This window comes from Trachurus japonicus, chromosome 1 (assembly GCF_045865225.1).
Source record: "Trachurus japonicus isolate A0001 chromosome 1, Traja_1.0".
NCBI classification, from domain to species: Eukaryota; Metazoa; Chordata; class Actinopteri; order Carangiformes; family Carangidae; genus Trachurus; species Trachurus japonicus.
The window spans coordinates 24,538,658-24,560,066 of NC_140907.1; the positions used below are offsets into that span (position 1 = coordinate 24,538,658).

Genomic DNA, 21,409 nt, shown 5'->3' on the forward strand with positions numbered 1-21,409 from the left:
ACACAGGGAAACGTGACCTGGGGGCAGGCAGTGGAGCAGCACACGTGTAGTACCACTGAGCTCCCAGCCAGCATGAGTCACTCTGAACACCAGTCGACCCGGAGAGAACAATGGCAACCGGTGTGTGAGGTGTCTGTAAAGCACACACACACACATACACACACTGGCACTGGATGAAGAGCCGCGGATAGAGCTACGCCCCACTGCGCCACCATCAGTCTGCCATTTGCTTTGTGGTTTTTTTTAACACGCTGGACGCATATTTGCGCAAGTGTGTAACATTGTAAATTTTACGGCTGCAGAGTTTCTGGGGTGAAAGTCGTTCCAATGTTGATATCAGTGTGTATGTTTTTCCCAAATCAAGTAGCCCATGCTGTCAGCTAGGTTTTAGATTAACTTAAATGTGTACGTTTTTGTTCAATCAAAAACATGTGTACTCTTTGTATGCATTACAATAAATTCAACATTATTCTACATATGGCATACAGTAGCGAGAAAAACCAGCTACTGCTCTGCTGCTGCATACTTGAAAAAATTTCATTTTTGACAGCCTGAGAGATACACTCCAGCTGCCCACAGTGGACAAACACCTGTCCATAACACACTTGAACTAGACCTGCCATTCAATAGCGATTTTGGTGGTAGGCTAAAATAAGCAGTGGCTTAAACATTTATTTAGCAGCGAGCGACACAAACCGTTGGAAAAGTAATTGAAAAGCAACAGTTGCCGTTTACATACTGCCAAGCACAGCGCACGCCGCGCGCTACGACATTAAGATGCGAGCAGGAATCCCTGCCTGAGGACTTCTTACAGACATTCTTGCTGAGTGTAAACCACAAGCTGTAAAAGGCTAAATCATGCTTCACTGGATGATGTCAGGGTGGTCCTCCACACAGGTTCAGACATGGTCATGGCACAAAGGGCATGTCAGGGACAGGTTTTAAGCTCAATATAGTGTGAGCAGGCGCTGTACTTTATCTGCCAGTTGTCTGTCTTTGTTTTGTGGGAGAACTTAAATCACTAGGAAAAGTAAAACGATCCCTTGCTCTACAAGAATTGGAATAACCTGATGCAGAGAAGGGCAGAGATAGAATAAAGAGCCAAGACAAGCGACTTGAGTATTATCGCAGAAGATGCAGAGTCTTTGCAGTCGTCTAGAACAGAGCCTTCAGGAAAATTTGCTTTCCCCCCAAAAAGGTACGCTGTTTCAGCTTGGTTAGGTGTGCCATGGTAGAAAACAATAGAACCCTTTTATGGCCGTCAGTGACATAACCTTTGGCCTACAGCTAACCTCCCACACTGGTACTGGGCTGGCTGATCTGAGACTCACAAACAACCAAACAACACCGCAGGTTTTAATAACAACCAGCGTGGATGTTATTTTGCTTTTTTCAAATGTTTGCATATGATTGTACAAAAAGTTATGCATCTTGTACATACACAATTCCAAGAACTCTTGAAATTATTGCTGTGCTTCGATTTATTAGAATTACAGGAAAGCATACACCGCTGCATAGGTCAACCTAAGAACTACAAAGCTCATTTGCATTTCCCCCCCTCATCGCAAATATATCACATAAATCCACAGTAAAGCACACACACCCTACCTGAAAGCTTAATCAGCAGCTCAGAGGCCACCTTCACGTTGATATCCTGGCTCAGCAGGCTGTTCTTAGTCATGGGACTTCCTTCCCTTGGTTTCAGTGGCCCTGGGCGCTCCGTGGCCGCTGCCGCCCCTTTTGGTCCGTCCTGGCAGAAAGTCGCAGGGAAGCTTGGCTGAACCTGGATCTGGGACTGGGAGGAGGGTCTGGGGCTCAGCGCTTCCTCTACTTTGGGCTCTTCTTTCAGGTGAAACGGAGACTTTAGCGTCTCCTTCTGGTTGGCCGCTGCAGTCAGGAGGACAGAAAAGACAGAAGAAGGGCATCTTCAGTTGAAAGGTGTATGATACTGTAAGTTAAACTTGAGAGGCAATCAGGGGTCTTTGTATTATTCTCAAAGGTCACAAACAGGTTTTACTTGCAAGCTCCATATGAGTGAAGAGGACTGGATAGACACACACATCATGTATGATAGATAAAAATTTTTTATCTATCATACATGATAGATAAAATTTTTTATCTATCATACATGATGTGTGTGTCTATCCATTTTTTATTAAAAATCCAAATTAAATCAAACAACAAAGTCATCCACTGCGACTTTTGGCACGGCAGCATGTTGTAGGCCAACACGGAGGGTGCAACCTCATGGCCAATGTCTTTCTCTCTAAGTCCTCAGGTCATCAGCAACAAAGTCCAAAAGTCCTCTCCTCCTTCCTTTGCCCTTCCCACCTCTACTTTACCCATCTCATTCATTCCTATGCACTTTATTCATTGCACTTTTCCATCGTCTAAATCCCCTTCAGACATAAGGACATGAAATAATTCCTGTACTTGCGTGGAACACGATTGCAATCAAGTGAAGCCTTATCTGCCATCTCTGCAGTGCGTAGCCTAGGTTAGGGAGTGAACTGTCACATGGATCCCTCTTGCACTACAGTCATCTTCAAGAGAAACTGGGCCACATCTAATCCGCCTTAGATGAATAATTAATAATTAGACATGGAGCAACTTCCGATAGCCGCCAAGAAAAGAACAGCGGGGCAAGCGCGTCTCTTTGTGTCTCCCAGCACGTTCCACTACACTCGGTGCAAAAACGAAGGTTTACACAGGCTGTAGTTTCCAGTAGGGAAGTTTAAAATGACTATAAAACACTGAGAGACACTGTGTGTTTATATAGTTATATACATACTGTATATGAAAGGTGTAAACATGTTAAAGTAAATTATCTTTGTTTTAATCAGTGCAAAGTGGAAAACGTGGTGATGTTTAAACAGATACTAGTGTCCGCTACTGTAACCTCATTTACCTGAGGTGCACCATACCTGAAACTTGAAATACGTACATGCATGTGTGTGAAAGCTACAGTATGCCTTTAGAAACCTTTTTGTGTTAGTTTCTCAATCTTTTTTTTTTCACAATATGCAATGTTACTGAAATAAATGAAACTTTTTCTTGTGGCCTTGAGTTGATCAGAGTCTTTTGTGATTTTTCAAACTTGTGACTTAAACTTACAATATGATCTCCTGCTGCAGGAAGAAGTGAAGAAAGCAGGGTTTATTTGAGTGAGCATCAAACCTGTAGGGAGTGTGTGTAAACCCATATTTAAGTTTAACAGGTAAGCCATCACATACTGTATGATACTGACAACCAACTGTTGCAGAAGTTGCATTCAATATATTTCCATGTTTCTTTTGCCAATTATAAGAATACCAACACCAATGCCCCTCTAAGCAGAATACATCCATGAGAATATGTCACTGAAAAACTACTGGGCATGCAAACAGAAATAAGAAAATTAACTTGCTGACACCACAGGAGGTGTGTGTGTGTGTGTGTATATTACAAATTCATCTGTATCTTGTTAGATTTAAAAAAAAAAATCAAACAAATAAAATAAATCTGACAGCAAACATCGTTCGACTGTGGAAAAGTGTGACACCAACACACACATCCACACATCTTCCAACTCAACCCTTGACACTTCAAACACACTCTACACCCCAGCATGTATGTCTCACTCACACTCACACACACACAAATACACAGAAGGGATATAAGAGAGGCTATCACTCTTGGCAGACTGCTGTCCAGTCTCCTCTGGCCCCAGCAGAGATCTGCTCCGCTCCTCACCCTACCGTCTCACCTAACATCTCTAACCGCCACAGGCCTGCCGCCCCCTGCTCGCATCATCAATCTGTGCCGGCTCCGGCCTCTCTGATTAATGATGATCTATGCCGGAGGGATAGAGGGCTCAGGGACAGGGGATACAGGGCAGGAAAAGGGAACAGGTGCTGGTGTTTTGACCACCCATGCGGTGCCACGATGCCACAGTGCCACACTATGGCAGGCCGGGGCTGTAGTTCAAGAGAGAGGGGTTGGGGTGGGGTGGGGGGAGGTTGAGCTGTGGCTGTTGGGGTGGGGGGGCTGGAGGGGGGGCAGTGACCTTCAAGTTCAGGGGCAGTGGCGCAGGGTCGCACGCGGCACCAGCTGGAAATGTCACACCGTCAGATGTCAGCGGGCAGGCTAAGTATAACCTGGTCAGCACCTGGAAGGACGTCCTCTAATTAGAAGCGTGTTGGGCCATGTCGGATCAGACAGGGACAGCACACTTGGTCACTGTCTTACAAACACACATAAAAAAATACACTATACCCCTACTCGCACAGACACATACTTAAACATATCTTTGGAAAAAAAAATCCAGACTTTGTGTGATGCCACGTACGACAGTGCGCACGCTGCATTCAAATACGTGCGCATATGCCGGGATGCATATGAACCGCTGACAAACACAGACTCAACACAAACTTAGATTCTCAAATTCTTCTCCTCCGTGGCCTCATGAGAACAAAAACAACCCCGGGCCGTGCACTCACACACAAAGTCACAGCACTCCGGTGACCTTTCGGATTGTCGCTATAAATAGAGCGTATTTCCACTCAGAATCTATGTTACAGAACCCGATGAATTATTTAGTAGCCTAATCCGATGGGCAAGTTTTTTTTTATTTTTTATTTCTTCAAGCTGATGGCTCAATAACAAAAAAAAAAGCCAGAGCAGTCTACGATGCCAAGCTTACACTTTAGCCTTTTGTCTGTCAGAATTTCACAATCACAAAAGCATCATGAGCGCTCGGTCTCTGGCACATCATCTTATGAGGTGAACACACATCTGAGGAGGAGATGGGCATCTCCGGGTGACTGGGCTTCTCTTCTGTGAGCTTCCTGGCTGTGTGAGTACGTAGCCCGGCCAATGTCAGCTCCCTGTGCATGATACTGTAAGGCCGCTTCTAGCTCCGGGTTGACGATGCTATCAGTTTGTCTCCATGTTATCACACCCTTCTGACACCTGCCACCAACGCTACCTCCATAGCCGCTCTCTTTCCCCCCGATTCACTCCCCTTTGCCACGCTTCTCTCTTGCGCCTCATCCGTCTCGCTGCCAGGCGCTTGTCCACTCCGCCTCACCTCTCGCTCCGTGGCCAGGGCTGCCGTCAAATAACTTCATTAGCTTTCCACCTCTGTCACGCCGGCCTGCTCCCCCTCTGACAATTGGCTGCTGTTTTCTCCCGGAGAAAAAAAGAAGCAAAGGGCTACGTGGGGCAGGTTGAGAACCCAACAATAGCTGACAGTGTGCTAGACATTGGACAGTGATACTGATGGCTGCAGTGGGGATGTATGGACCAGAGGTCACACACAAAAGGCCTGCCTCTGTCTGCTCATGCAGAGCTGGAAAGAAAGGGACATGCAGATTAAATCTAGATGTTCACAAAGAGGCAAAACTTAAAACTAGACATTTCAGAAATCCAAAATACTAAGTGTCAACTAAGAGATGGTGCAACAAAATCCAAGTATTTCTACGCTTGAATATACAAAAGATGTGGTGATTTCAAAAAGAGAGACGATGCCATGATAACACGGGAAGAAAATCCATATTCTCCTCATAATGCTCAAGGTTTTTTCATGTACAGTGTTGAAATGTGCCGCTTGTGCATCATCTCACTGTCGCAAAGCATTGCATGCGAGAAACTCTCCTAGGACAAAGATAAATAAGACAACTGCAGAAGCATCATGACAGATGCAACACCTCCCACAACCCCCTGCATGCCAATTATTCACACCCAGCCAGGGTCAAGCTCGTTGTGCCTGTGTCACCGCAGCGGGGGGGCCTGGAGGGGGCGGTGGTGGTGTTTGGAGGGTGTGCAGTGCCCACTGTCATTATTAACTCAGGGTCCACTGGGCACAGGGTAGGGCTGTGCATTTCAAAGTGCCTCAGTGGCTTTCATCTCTGAATCAAAATGTGGATCACACTGGATAGCTAACGGTTGTGTCAGCGTGCAAGGATAAAAATCAAAGGGTATCAGTATAACACTCAATGGAAAGCAGGGCAGCCCAAAAAATGATATGCTTATTATGTCAGAGGTCAGGAAGAGTTCAGTGGCTTTTTATGCCTGGGGAACTCGATGCAACTCCCTCTTTACCTCTTTCTGCCTCTCCCTCCCTTGCTGTCATTTTATCTGTCTCTTTCTTTTTTTTTTTTTATCTTTTTCTCTCTAGCTTTTTATACACCACCCCCAACCCCCCACACCCCCCACCCCCTCATAGGCCTTGTGGGATTGAATTGAGGCACTGAGACAGTAGTGTAAAAGCAGGAGGGATGAGCTGCTCGTGTACACACTCAATCTGGGTTGGCAGGGAGGTCAAAAGAAATAGAGTCTACAGGTCCCAGGAGGAACTTCCTCACCTCTCCCTCTCTGGCTGCTCCGTGGCATGGCTAAGTCTCACTGAGATCTGAGTCCAGTTCTTCTCAGTTTCATAACCCTCTATCTTTAACTCCGCCCCCCCGCCCCCCTTCTCCCCGACAAAGGCAGAACTTTGTGATCAAAGAGGCAGCATTCATTAAAACCCATTATCATGCATTCAAGTTCAACATCCTCTCGTCCTGTCTTTTTATATCCTCCCTCAGTCTCCTTGAATGATGCCCTGACTAAGATGTCCGCCACTTGACACTGGACTGACATTGTGAGGAGCCATCTTGGCTCCTCTGGGAGTTGCCTGGGCTTGATTGTGCAGTCTGGGAGTGAAGTGCAACTGGCACCCAGGGGGCAACCATGTGGCGCCGGGGCGTGCGAGATCGAGGGGGAGTTAACTAAGCCGGCCCAGTCCCCATGCATCCTGGCGGGGTCACAGGATGGCGCTGAGGGCGCTTATCATTTCAAATTATGAATTCCTTTTTAATTATGAATTATGCATAAATTTTTAATTAATCTAATGTTCCCAGGGTTTTTTCCTCCCATCCTCACTCAAGATCTCAATCTAATTACACAGCATTAAGTGGAAGAGTGGCAGCCGTAGCCTCGACCCCGCCGCTGAACCTCGGTCAACCTTTTTCCATCAATCTTGCCTTTGTCTCCAGGCACGTCTTTTGATATTTTGCAACATGGTAAAATGCATCTAAACACAGCCTGAGCCTGGCACACCTTGGAGCAGCATGTTTATCAAGTTTGATTAGTTTAAAATAAAACTGCTGCATCATTACATTATAGAGCACATCAATTTTACCAATGGTAGAAGATAGTAGGTTAGGTGCTAAATTTTTTAATTCTTAAACTGTTATTGAGTGCAAAAGATTATCAATATTAGGACAACTACTCATCATTTCTTCAGGTACGGACAGCCAAGTGCAGATCATCAACTGCAACATGAGCTTCAGCAAAACAAACACTATTAAGTGCGAGAGAAGAAAGTTTTCTCTGTGTTTTAGTCATTTACCCAAAGTGCAGGAGCTCTGTGTTAACGAAGCTTAGTGCAGGGTCTCAAATCACCTCATTCCATTTGTGCATTGTGACATTTTGAGTTTATCCCCTCAATACATACAGAATTAAATCCTCTACATTTTTTATACAAAAAGACAGAATTGTGTGCAGGAGGAAGATGCCTTGAAGTGCTAGATCTTCAGCACTCCCTGTCAACTGGGAAGACGTGCGCAAAGAAAATTAGCCCCCACAACAACTATTGTTGAGATGTCAATCATCTCTTTCCCAACCACTTAAGAGGAGCTAATCAGAGGCCAACAGCAGAGGACTGTGGACATACTACTGGGCAGCCATCATGTGTCATTTGAAAGCTGAAAAGACCCGGAATAAAAGATTTGTTTTTAAATACAAATTTTGTATTACAAAGCCTCGGAAGCAAATAAAAATACAATTCAAAACAGAACGTTTAGTCACAAGATTAGGGATGAACATAGTGTAAATGCTCTGATTTAGGTCATGACTTAAGTGCTGTGCCGTGGTACTTAAACTGATTTTTATGTGCCTGTTCTAGTCTGCTGCCACCAATCATGGTGGTGCACACAAATTTCTGTATGAGGTGCAATTTAACTGATGAGTAGAGAAAAAATAGACCCCCCCCCTTACCATTAGTATAGAAATGTTTGGGGGCACAAAGCCTTAGTCCTTAAAAAAAAAAAAGGCCCAGCATCAGAACGTTCCCAGTCTCCTTCCTCCCTCATGGCATGCCTGGAATCTGTTATTATCCACAACATCTGATCTCATTACTTATTCCAACACACCTAAATCTTACTCAAAAGTAACATGAAACAAGTCACTTTGATGTATGTGGCTAAACAATATTCACAATTTAAACATGGATTGGTCTCTGATCATTGAGATGTGTCACCTTTTGAATACATATTCACAAAATCATATCTCATACATGAATCTATCCCAGGAGTGATACATCAGCTGGGCTTTTCCAGGATGTACCTGGGATTTTTCAAGCGTTTGCATCTGTGACTGTCTATTGTGAAAATACAGTAGACAGTCAGTGAAAATATTATACGTGTGCCTGTGTGTGTACTGTACACAAAGGACAGTCACAGCGCACATTTTTACCTATATTTTCTAAATATCAAAAATCCCTTGGCCTGTGCAAAGTGTCACTGCTGTCATTAAGAGAGGCATCTATCTGAATATAATCTCATTGATCTAGAGACTACCTCTGTACTAAATAAAAACTAACCCGCATGTATTCAGCCCTATGTACAATATTTTCTCTTCTTCGCATCAGCGCCATACAGTAAGTTTAAGTTTGAATTCTTTGGGTGTTGTCCTAACCATTTTAGAGGCGTGTGGTACTTCCAAGGCACAGACTCACTCAAGAGAGACTTTGTCCATGGCCTACTTTTCTATCATGCTTGTGGAAAATACACTAAAACTAAGTTTCTGAATAAACCACTGTGCAAGTGAAGACTTGTATCAGTATGCACAGTAATAATTAAATATTGAAAAGCAGCTCAAACAGACATCTGAATCTACCTAAGACCAGTGTGATTTGGCGATTCAGTTCAATGTTTAAAAAGTAGCACCAGTGGAATTTTACATTTTTTCTTCAGGCCTGTAACACAATGCCCATGAAAAGTCAAAAAACATTCATGTGTTTGACACTGTCAAGAGGCTAACGCTGCTCACTACAGTTCTGAACTAACTCCCAGACATTTTAGGCTCCCATTGTTTTAAAATCCATTAGAAAACAGCTCAGAGACAAACTGTGGCCTTGACCTGGAACGATAAACATAAAACTGTTTACACTTCTTACGAATGTTATTTCTGGTGACAGAGAAGAATCAAAACAGAACGTAAGGCAAAAGGCGAGATGGCGTCAGATCAGCACGGATGCCTTCACATTAAAGTCTCAGAGAAGTAAAATACTTGATGATAAAAGAGCAACTGCAATGACTGCAGAGCCACAAAGTCAAATCTAGAAAATGGTACAATAAACATAACAATTGTGGATAACAGAAGTCAAGATATTAGTCTGTCTGCGCGAGCTGTTTTATGTTTCCCAAAAAACATTTTCAGACGTCATCTTGAACATTTTTTGATGTTTGCTGATCTTAGGCTAAAGACCTAACAGGTTAAAAAGGAAGAAGATTAATCAATCATGAAAATAACTGTCAGTTTGAGCCTTTTGCTCTAATGTTGCAAAGTCATTATAATTTGAATGCTAACCTGACAGCTTCATAAGCAGATCAGTGGCCGTCTTGGTGGTGATGTCGGGGCTGAAGAGGGAGGCTGTGGTTGGACCACTGGGGCTGGATCTGACCCCGACGCCAACCCCGACTCCAGGTAGGTCCAGGGAGTTGGCACTGCTGCTGGGACGTTCCCTGCAAATGCTAAAGGGGGAGAGCACAGACAGGTCTCTCTCCTGCGGCTCCTCCTTGATGTGGACATGATTGGAGGAAGCCTCGGCCGGAGGGGACGTTTGCTGCCGAGCGTCTGAGTGCAGCGGGGACACCTCCGTCCCTCGCAGGTCCGCGGAGCCGCTGTCACCCATCAGGGAGCCCTCACCCTCTGTGTCGGTGGTGAGCTCCTCTTTCACCTTGACGTCTGTGCGGGGGAAGTGCTGGTGGCAGCGCATGTGAAGCTTCAGGCTGAAGTGACGGGAGGAGGTGAAGGGGCAAAGTTCACATTGAAACGTCTCACCCCGGTCCTGGTGCTGATGTACCTGAAAAAGGAGGACAGGTATAAGTGTTAAATCTTTTTTTTTTCCCCCTGCTGCTACACACAAAAGAACGAAAGACGTGATTCTTCGATTTACTTCACTTTGATTTATCAGTGAGATTCTAATCCTAACAATTAGCGGTGTGTAATTATACCATGCAGAAGATTAAAAGTTTAACAAAATCATGCATATCCTTTAATGTTAGCAATTATATTCCAAGAGCCATAATAAGCACTGATTAAAGATGATGTGGCTGGGGATGACAAGGGTTGCAAGGTGACAAGTTGAGGAATATCCATAGGATTTCACCTTCATGTGGGACTTGAGATTGTCTTTGCGAGCGCAGCGGAAGGGACACAGGGGACACTGGTGGCTTTTTAAGCCTGTGTGGATGACCATGTGTCTCTTCCAGTAGCTCTTGCGTTTGATGACCAGTCCACACACAGGACACTGGAATGGTTTGCCGCCATCCTCAGGAGAGCCTTGAAGGGACCACAGGTCATTGTTACCATTCACAGAGAGTATTTAATGCATTTCAGAATCTCTTTTATCAGTTGTTACAGCGCATGAAAAAATGTATTATGCTGCGGGAAGATATACGTCCATTACTGAAAGGAAATAAAAACCCTATCTATCCAAATGCAATCCACAGACAGATCTGCAAGAGACAACTCCTGCACACCTAATGGTGAAAATTATCAAGGGAAATGCCAGCTGGAAGCAATGGAACAATGGAAGTAAAAACTCAAGCATGTTTTAGTATCTCGATTATTGTTGTTGGCTTCATATCCGGCATCCATTACTGTTTAATTGGTCTTATTAGAAAGAGGCATGATTGCATTACAAATTCTACAAGGGCCTGTCAGGATGGCTTCATAAGTATTCCAGCGCCGTTCCTTGAAAAACATCTGGTAATCAGTGTTTGGTGAAATTACTGTGCTCAGCCATTCATTGACCTGAGGTGTAAAACCTCGAGACTGCCTATTTGCAACAATAAACTGCCATCTGCGGCCCAACCTCTCTAAGCACAGCAGAGATCACAATGCAAAAAAAAAAGACTTCTGCTTACACTAAGTTGAGGCATATGAAGCAGAAACAAAGCAGCAGAGTGGAAATGTGTTCGGTACCTCTATCTCAGCACTTCACATATCTGTTCACATGTTTCCTGTATAAACACAACCGTTTTTTTGGGGGGAAAAGGGAATAAGCTTTGCCTGTATATGCAGAACACAACACAGTGCAATGCAATTTTATAGTGGAATTGGCAAGGGACGACAATAAAACAAGACATGACAGTCAATAATCAAGGTCACATTTTTCAGTCTGGCGACCAAACAACTACCTGCATTTTTACAGCGCTGCTCGACCTTGACGGCTCGTGGGTTAGAGCCGACCCCCTTTTTAGCATGCAGATCACAGAATATTACATCAACTGCCTCATCTGTCTGAAGTCAATTTGATCCAGCCATTTTAGATTTGGCGGGGTTGCGACACAATCCCTCAAAAGTGCCCATCCATCTCCCTGAAAATATTCAGTGCTCCCTAAAGGCGACTGAGTTAGAGTCTGCACTTTGAAGCTTTCGCTCTTTCCCTTTGCAAGAGTGAGATCTCTGTGTGCACCCTTGTTTGGGTTATGTGTCCGCATCGGAGTACACACTTATACTGCATGACCATTTGTGAGGAACGGAGAGAGAGAGAGAGAGAGAGCATAAGAGGGCGAGAGAGAAAGAGCGTGCACGCATCTGTATCCAGTCAGTGGAAAGTATGATGTGTTTGGCCTTAAGTCTGCTGTGCTGATCAGTGCAGAGGGCTCTGGTTAGTGGGGGTTGAAGCCAGGAGGAGGCTGCCGAGATGGATATGGACTCCAGGGCTCCCCACTGTGCCGAGCACACACTGACGGCCCCCTTTTGGCAGCACGCACATCCGAGCACAAACGAGCTGGTCTGGGACGGCAGTGAGGTCTCAGTCGGAACCCCCCGTTGAGCCCACAGACCATTTCCCAGACTAGAAGGCCAGCCAGGGCTGTTTTCTCTCGGCTATGCTCTCTGCTCGGCTGACAGTTAAGCTGGGGCTGCACCACTCACTACTTCAGCGGCAGCGAGGTGAGAACAAAACCATTACAGAACTAGAGAAAACATGGAAGTCGATCACTGGGCTCTCTCTCTCGTAGGATTTTGGGTGACAAGTAAACCTGCTACTCTTCCACACTGTTTACAGTTGCACTTCAATTACAATTTCAGTTTAAATTAGCATTTGGGAAGAAGTGTAATGATTGGGGGGGATATTTCCCTTGAACTTCAGTTTTTTGTTTTTTTTGTTTTTTTTTTGTATATTTTTGGGGCATTTTGCCTTTAATTGAAAGCTTAGTAGAGAGAGACAGTAAATGATGAGGCAGAGAGAGAGGGGAGTGACATGCAGTAAAGGACTGCAGGAGTCGGGATTCGATACGTGGCCAGGTGCAGCAAGGACTATAGCCTTTGCAGATGGGGCGCCTGCTCTACCAACAGAGCTAAACGCCGCCCCGAACTTCAGGTAAATTTGTACAATTATTTTTCAAAAGAAAAGGGCACGATGAAAGAGGAAGAAAATGTTCCATGAATGAAATGCTGTGAAATGATCTTGAACCTCGTTTCTGTGTCCAGCACAAGGCAACATTGTAGTGTGCTCGAGTGTTTTGTGACCATGTGTCAGAAGAAGAAGAAGAAGAAACGTCTTTTAACAGGAAAAATATCTGAAAATGTACCAACCGCGAGCTGCGCTCTACTTTGATCTGTATTTGAGTGCCTTTTATTTTGATTTATGTATTGATATATGACATCACTGTTTTGTATAGTGATTGTGTACATGTATACGTTACCTGCTTGGCTGTTTGGCTTGCCTCTGCCCTTGGGAGTAGAAGGCAACAGCAGCTCTAGGCTCTGGGTGGGTGTGGAAGGCGTGGGGGCCTTCTGGTTCTTGTCCAGCAGGGGCTTCACATCCTCTTGGAGGACCCCAGGAGTCGTTAAGGGGGACCCTTCCTTTTTTTCTGCCAGCAGGTTTCCTGCTGCCCTGGCTGCCACCTCTTTGAGCAAGGCAGCAGAGGAGGTCATTGACACAAGTGAGAGGAAGGAACTTGCTGAGGCTTGGTGGTCAGGAGGAGCGGCGCTTGTCGTTGAGGAGGCTTGGCTCCGCTCGCTGACCTTCTTGGAAAGTGCAGCGAGGGTGGAGCTAGCCGACTGTGGACTAAACGGAGAGTTGAAGGCATCAAAGCGCACGACGTCGTCCCCTCGGCCGGCCCCTCCGAGGGCGGGCACTGCAGACGAGGCCGAGGTGGACGAGGAGGAAGAAGTTGTCGAGGAGGCGGCCACGGCGTTTTTGTCTTGAAGTACAGCGTTCGCTGCTGCTTTCAGCTTCTGGATTGCAGAGTCCGGGGAGAGGCTGGAGCCGCAGGGCGTGGAGCAGCTGGCCGGCGGCCACTTGTCTGCCACACCTGCCCATACGAACCCACTGCCGTTGCTGGGGGTGACAGAGTTAAAGGGGTCATGGGGCTCTTGCTTAATGTTGGTGACTGAGGGTGCCAAGGAGGCTGGTGAGGCCGAGCCGCTGTTGTTGTTATTGGCCAGTTTTCGGGCAAGAGCACTTAACTGGTGGGCATGGTGGGAAGACGGGGAGAGGGTCAAGGGCGGCGCCAGACCGATTGGAGGAGACTCCCCTCCGGCGCCCCCCCTGGATGCCCGACCCAGGAGCTCCCCAGTGTCAAGTTTCAGCGACCCAGCCTCTAGGAGGCGTCGTAGGTTACTGCTGAGAGGTTTCCCCAGGGCTCGAGACGCTGCCTCGCCATACAGTGACGATACCACAGAGGAGAGTGTGTCCTGGGCCGAGAATGCACCTCCATCCAGTCCGAGAAGTTCCAAAGAGGCACGATGGACGGGTGTGGGGGAACCCAGCGAGCTCTCGCCTCCACAGGTGTCGTGGTCCCCGGACCCAGAGCTGACCCCGGGCCGTTCGTCAGGAGAGGAGCCTCTGGCCAGGAGGAGCTCATCCTGGGTGTCGCCATAGGACGATGACTCTGAGCGCGTGTCAGAAGCATTCCCAAACCAAGCCTCCTCCTCCACAGCACCACCATCAGGCCCCCCTTCCTCGTTGCTGTCCACATCTGGAACAGGGGAGAAAACATAGATGTTATCCCAGGGGAACTGAAATAAAGGCTGTATACAGTTAAGTATTGGAAGGATGAATTCACTGCATTGCTGTTGGGAACAGTTAGACTACATATTATCTTTGAGCTAAAAACTTGAGAAACAATTGTGAACATCGCACTTATTACTAAGAGTCAAGTAGAGGGCATGGTCATCGCCTCTGGCTGACTGCAGACAGCTTTTAACATTGGAAATTAGTATTTACTATTCACTTTTATTATATCCCATGCTTGCTTGTCTGATCTTTCAGAGCAATTAGTGAATTGTACCATGTGCAAGCCAAACTGGGACTACAATTTTCAACATTCATAACAAAATTACCTGTCCAAACCCCAGTCAAATAGCCTTTTAAAGTGCAAAAATACACTTTAGTGCTCAGCAAGGACACGACTAAAATGACTTCCAGCACAAATTCAACCTCTTTCTTATATAATGGCAGCTTTCCACAAGGCGCATCCAGGATGTTTGAGTAATTTAGATTTTTCTGTCCTTTTTTTTTTTTAACCATATTTTTCCCACCCTTGGTCTGAAAGAGTCTAGTAAAGAGGTTACCATGACAACAGGTCCTTCTGGGAGGCTAGACAGCAAAGATTAGGGTAATGGAGGTTACAGAACTAGATTAATATTCATGAGCCTGCAGATACCACCGGGGAGCCAATAAGGATAGGGTTAAGGTCACCAAGGGTCATTAATATACACTTCATGTATCAATATTCATAAGCAAAACATTACAGCTTGCCAGACAAGGGCGAACAAAGAAAAGTGAATATTCCTGATACATATTAACAAACCTCCATAAGAATATGTCAAAAGCACCAAGCCTGGGCAAAACAAAATGTCAAAACTGACTTTTTTCTTCTCTCCTTTTTGGGTTACTGTACACAGCCTCACAAAACATCTGATACAAAAGGAATTGGCCGAGGTTTCACTCGTACAGTTGCAAAAACATGAGCCTGTGAAAGATTTATTTAACGTCTCACGCACACACACACACACACACACACACACACACACACACAGACACACACACGCCAACAACATACGTCTTCACCCTCGCAACCCTGACGGAGGCCTAGTGGGTCTGCTCCCTGTTTACAGGCAAAGGCAAAACGGTTGCCAGGCAACCCAGCCACAGCAACCTGTTGGGATCATTAGAGTTGGCTGACATCTGGCCGGCAAGGCTCGCCATGGTCCACAAAGGTGACCACAATCACAACACACTATGACCGCTACTCTTCTAGCTGCAACAGATATCAAACAGGGCTTACACACACACACTTCCCAACATCCTCTCATCTCTCGACACATACACACTTCCCATCTAGCGTTTTACAGAAACACACAAACACTGGCAGAAAATACCAGGTGCCTAAAACCAGTGCGACAGATTATGTCATAATATTGGCCCGAGAGCTTTCAAAATTAGTCCATGTCTAATAGACTTCACGTAGAGAAAACAATACGACATCTAAGACGCTAACAGCATGCATAAGCGTTGCCGTTTTATTTTTAATATATATATTTGTAAAGGTGAATGAAAACAGCACAATGTGAAAATTGTGAACCCAATTTCCCATGTTTCTTGAAGCCATTTTGCCACCTGAGTAGGGTTAACAGGAATGAAAGAGAGGGAGAGGGAGAAAGCGCCAATGAGTCATGCAGGGCAGGGCTTGACCCATTTCCATGTGACATGCGAAAAGCAGCAAGAACCACTAATGGCTATAATGTGGTTAGAGGGAAATCGCTAGATTGCTGACCCAAGGTCTCAGCTTTGAGGCTGAACTCTCTTGCTTCCTAGGTTCAATCTTAAACCTCAGGGTTAGATTCAGCAGAATGCAACACTACACCACCGGGCTTCTGCCGGCGCTACGTTGCACTGATGCACTCCACTACTGTGGCTTTGTGTGTCACAGTCCAGCCACCCCTGTGGGCGGAATGACATTTCCCAAGGTCATGGTCTCCGGCCCAGGCTCTAAGGGGGCTTCATGTGAGCTCTGTCCTCGGGACGGCTGCTGCATGCCCACCGCCACACACATGGGAGGTAAACATATGCATGTGCATACATGTTTTAACTACAAACACACATCCAAGACTATAATTAATGCTCAAGTCCTCCCCGCTGCAATTTCTTTTTTCTGACACACATTCAAATGCTTTGCCTCCAGTACAGTGGCTGGCTCAGCGACAGTAACTGTAACTTCCCCCCACCGCCACCACCCCCAAGTGATGGAGGCATGAAGATCCAGGCCGAGGCGGCAAGCGTCTGCCACTGAAAGGGAACCATTTAGCGGTGTAATGGCGGGGATGACTTGCATGTTGAGACAAACAGCTGCAGGGTGCTCAGCAGTCTGGATCTGTTATCACTCACACACGGGTGATTCAGTGGTGCAGCGGCGGGGGATTTTCTCAGAGATGTATAGCGCCACCACATTATAGACAAAGAGGGGGGCCATAACAAGTTAAAGTGCAGGCAGAGGCTGCACAGAGAGAGAGAGAGAGAGCACCAGAGGGCTTCAAGACCAGGCCAGAATAAACTGTCTTGAGCTTGACCGGGTAAGCCGAGCACGCCGAGTGGCGAAAACTATTTTGATGAAGCACCTCTGTAACTTACAGTGTTTGGAAATCTATTTGTTGGTGTAACCTGTCACAGAAGCAGACAGCGAGCTCACAGCCTGTAACTCCAGCTGAAAACAGTTGGATATTTCAGGTAGTGGACTTGTTCATTGTATCGCCACGCAGTGCTATCAACAATCTCCATTTGTGAACTTGGCAGGATTATTTTGGCCCATGGATTTTCTAGGTCAACGAGGAGCGCATGCATGTGTGCGTACATGCACAACATGCGATTGCAGCGCGGGAGTGTGGCGAGTCTTCACCTAACCTTGTCACACATAATGAGTGCTGGTAAAAGGAAATAGTGCGAATTAGAGCAGGGAGAGAAGAGCAAGGGACTGGAGTAAAGGTAGGTCAGGAGGTCACTCATCACATGACTTGTGTGAGGCTGCTGACTAACATAGTCCCTCTCTCTGTGACACACACACACACAGACACACACACATACACACAAAGCTACTCTGTGACTTAGCCAGGCATGAAAATTGGCCTCACTGACCCCAGGCCTGAACGGGGTAGGGGGGTGGGGGGGGCGGAGACGGGAGGGCGAAGGAAAGAAGGGAGAGATAGAGGGATGGTTAAGGGAGGGGTTGATTTGGCTGGGCAGGAAAGAAGAGGAGGCCATTAGCCGATTAAGGCTGGACGGGGGTGCATCAATACTGTGCCGATGTCAAAAGGAGAGTCATGCCCATGAGCTAATATAGCAATGAGAGAGAGCGAGCGGGAGATAGAGAGAGAGAGGTAGTGCAGGTCAGGGAATCGCTAAAATCGCAAAGATTACTGACCGCAAAGCCATAAAAAAAATGAGATAACATAAAAGACTGCCACAACATACCAAGACTAAAGCCATCACATTTACATCGCCAAAATGATTAGCCTCACATCCTTTTGCCGCTATGGCTGGGAGCGTGTGATGGTTGCGCGTTCATGTGTGCGTGTCTCAGAGTGGGTTAAGGAGGCAGGGCAGGGGTGAGGACATAGGAAGGAAGGAAGGCGGTGAGTATGGATGTGGTGAAGAAGGAGCCGCGGTGGTAATTAAGTGTCCGGCTGGGCCCTGGCGGGGGTTGCCACGGCCGCGGGCTATGCTAATGAGCACGCCCGGCAGTCAGGGCTGCCTTATTAGTGCTCGCTGGACAATATGGTGGGAGAGACGCTCTACTGGCGGGCTCACGTCTCCGCAAATGACTAACAGTCCTCCCGAGGAGGAAGGTAATTCCGTTAATTGGGACACACTGGATCAGGATCGCTTCCCTTCCTTTTTCCATAATCTCTCATTTGCTTGATCTCTTTCACACCAGCGTGGTCTCTTTTCTTCTTGTACATGTTCCCCTTTATCCCTGCCCCTCTTTCTCCCATCTCCATTAACCAGGAGGACAAATATCAAAAAAAAAAAAAAAGAAATAATTAAAAGCACAGATGCTCTAAATAAATCCAGCTGGATGTGTGGGAGGTAGCATACATACATACATCACCACCCCACCCGCCTTTCGCATGAATTTATGCACCATCAATCTGTTCAATGCTGTTGTTCTTTTGCAGGAGCGACATGATAATTGCTCTTAAGTTTATCCATCACGTTGTTTCCATAAGGAAGTTGATGAAACATGACAATCGACAAGGGAATGGACACGACGACACGCGATCACTGAGTCAAAGTGTGGTGTCATCACCATAGGGTTGGTGAGTAACACCACTTCCCTTCAAATGAACCCATTCATATGAAGCATTCATGAGAGGAAATGTACTCCATACAGGAGCACTTGTCATGTATAGACATATACGTAGTCAGTCATACAGATGCGATCAAGGCCTTTTCCTTTCACTGACTTGAAAAAATTACACTTATTTTTCTTCCACGCAAGAGTAACGCTAAACCATTAAACATCTGTCTGGCCATTAATTATGTTGACACAATGTCACGATCCGGTGAGGGAAAAAAAAAAAATCCTTCACATATTGATCAAGGTTCATAATCAAACATTATGAAAACACAGAATGGACTCCTCTCTTCCATCTCCAGCTCTCTCTGTTATCCTGTCCAACTGGTAAGTCTGTGACAAAGACATAAAGAGCCCATCTTTTAGTCGGAATCTGAGGTGAGGTGATACTCTCAGTGAGGATCAGGGTTCAGGCAGCAGGGCTATATATAATGGCGGTTGAGTCGTATTGAAATGTAGTGCAAATTACCATCTGTGTATTTTCAGCCTTGGCCTCCGTGGTTTGTGGGTACTTTGGGCGGCATGCCAGAGGTGAAACAGGAAGGAGAAGTGTTCTTGGAAGAGAATGAGACGACTGAGAGCCCCAGACCTCTGAAATTCCTCATTGCAGATGAAGTGCACTTTACCCCCTGGTTTATTTTTCCCTTCCATTTTTAGCATCTCATGTAAAAAAAAAAAAAAAAAAAAAAAATCTTGCTCATAACCTCAGATGTGTCATCAAAGCTATGGACCCAAACTGCTTGAGGGAGAGAAGCGGTATGTCTATTGCATCTTCGCAGCATAAACAGACACATTACTTACTAAATGTTAGTCACATTATTGTCCTACCCTGGAGTAATTTACCCTGGATTAAAGTTAGTGCGCCACTGAACATGCTTGAGATCTAATATGTCATGGTACATGTGTTTGTTTGAGGGTATTGTTTATCTTATTTGCATGATATTTACAGTACACCTAATATTTCACAGTGTGACAGCTGAACATGGGTGTTACATACTGTATTGACAATGAGTGTATTAAAGTTGGTGGGTACGGCCCGAGTGGGTGAGGTGGGGGGGTCTTCTCAGGAATGCGCTGAGAATGTCTGAACAGCAACCATGTGGTATTTTCATAGCAATACAGTTACAATGGCATATGGAGCAGCAGAAAAACATCATAAACAATTATACTTCATGCTAATTAACCTGTTTTCTTTTATTTTTTAAGTTGGATTTATTTGTTGCCAAGTAACACAAGAGTATGAATTCAGTTCAATTGCAGTGATCTGTGCAGTTACTAATTTGATTCCAGTTGTGATTTATTTCAAAAATTTGCAGACTTCCTGATCAGACAAAGTTAATTAACAATTGCGTCGGCAACATCATGTTGCAAATGTGTGAAAATGGTGCGAGACCGTTACAGCAAAGACTGAGTAAGTAAACCAACACAACACAAAAGAAAAGCACTACACCAAATTACAAACTTTTTCATCTCACTTAAGAACAACATCTGTGGTTAAAGCATCTCTCTCAATGTTTAGGATTATCATTGTAGCAGTAATGTGTGCAGCTCAGGCTTGAAATCAAACTGCATTACGAGGCTAATGACACTAATTGGTGAGTGAAAACAGGCCAACGCGCTCTGTCACTGTCCCAAAAACAGCATCAGAACATTTGAAACATCCATTACACATGAGACTGTCAAATCCCATCTCTGTCTACCAGTCCCCGATTCAAGTCTGTGGACAAAAGGGCAGACACTTTCTAGTCATTGCACCATACTGGCAGATACTGTCACGGTAATGTTGGAGTATTTAGTATTTCTCCTCTTGAATAGTCTGTAGATGAAATGGCAGTGAAAAAGCTGCAATGGTGTTTTCCTGTGCCACCATAGGGAGAGGGTACCGGTAAGGTGACATTAAACTAGTTTATAAATGTGTTGTTGTTAAATACTGGATGGTAGAGTGCAGCTGACACCGATCCTCAACTTGAGGTAAACCATTCAGCCTGTTTGGGATCATGCAGTATGTATCAACATAAACACTGTGTCAGAGTACGCTGACATTGTCTTTTCAAATTTAAAAAGACTTTAATATATTACGATTCTTTTCAGTCAGGTTTGTGGAAAATGCTTAATTTATATTCCATGTTTCATTCAGAACACACAGCCCCTGCGAACACAGACTGTAGCTACACATTGCAACTCTTCCTTAGCCTTTGGCACACTCTGATAGCAGGCCTGAAATCTTTCTTAACGGGTTCGCGTGGCTGCTTTCAGTTATGAAAATTGCTGGCCATCACTCAGGGGGAAGTGAGTATGGCAACTTCTGCATATGCTGGTACTTAGTTCATCTGCTCAGAACAACGAGGCATCTGAGAAAAGCTGAAAGGAGGGCAACTGGTTTGAAATACAACCACGGCAAGTTGTCCTCGATTTAACTCTTCTTGAGGAAATCACGACCTGGATGACTGACAACCTTCACAACACCATAACAATATGACTATATTTGTCCTAAGATTGTCAATGGCCAAACATGATAAGAATCAGTCTTTATAGGTTAAATATATGCTCCAACTTTCTAACTTTCTAACTTAGCAGTTATCCAACATACAGTACAGGCCTTGTGTTGCTCTCTCTAGAATCATGACAGTTTGTGTTGATTCATGGTAAAGTGTATTTTTTCTCCTATCTGTAATATAATATCTGAATCCTCTCTTGCCCTGTTTATTCACTTGATTTCAGTTGTGAATGCGAGCTGCAAAAGCTGACTGCTATTCACAGGGGCGACTGTGGCAGCCTCTGTGCGTGCTGACATC

The 21,409-nt window shown here is 45.4% G+C and overlaps 1 protein-coding gene across 1 annotated transcript in view; it reads right to left on the reverse strand.

The window, feature by feature from the left end:
- znf827 (zinc finger protein 827) overlaps positions 1-21,409 on the reverse strand; it is a 61,717-nt gene that overhangs the window by 26,873 nt on the left and 13,435 nt on the right. Inside the window, exons 2-5 of the mRNA XM_085781870.1 lie at positions 12,963-14,240; positions 10,415-10,587; positions 9,613-10,108; positions 1,609-1,887 (exon numbers count right to left, since the gene is read on the reverse strand). Of these exons, the coding sequence (XP_085637996.1) occupies positions 1,609-1,887; positions 9,613-10,108; positions 10,415-10,587; positions 12,963-14,240 (2,226 nt within the window). The remainder of the gene's footprint in view (positions 1-1,608; positions 1,888-9,612; positions 10,109-10,414; positions 10,588-12,962; positions 14,241-21,409) is intronic.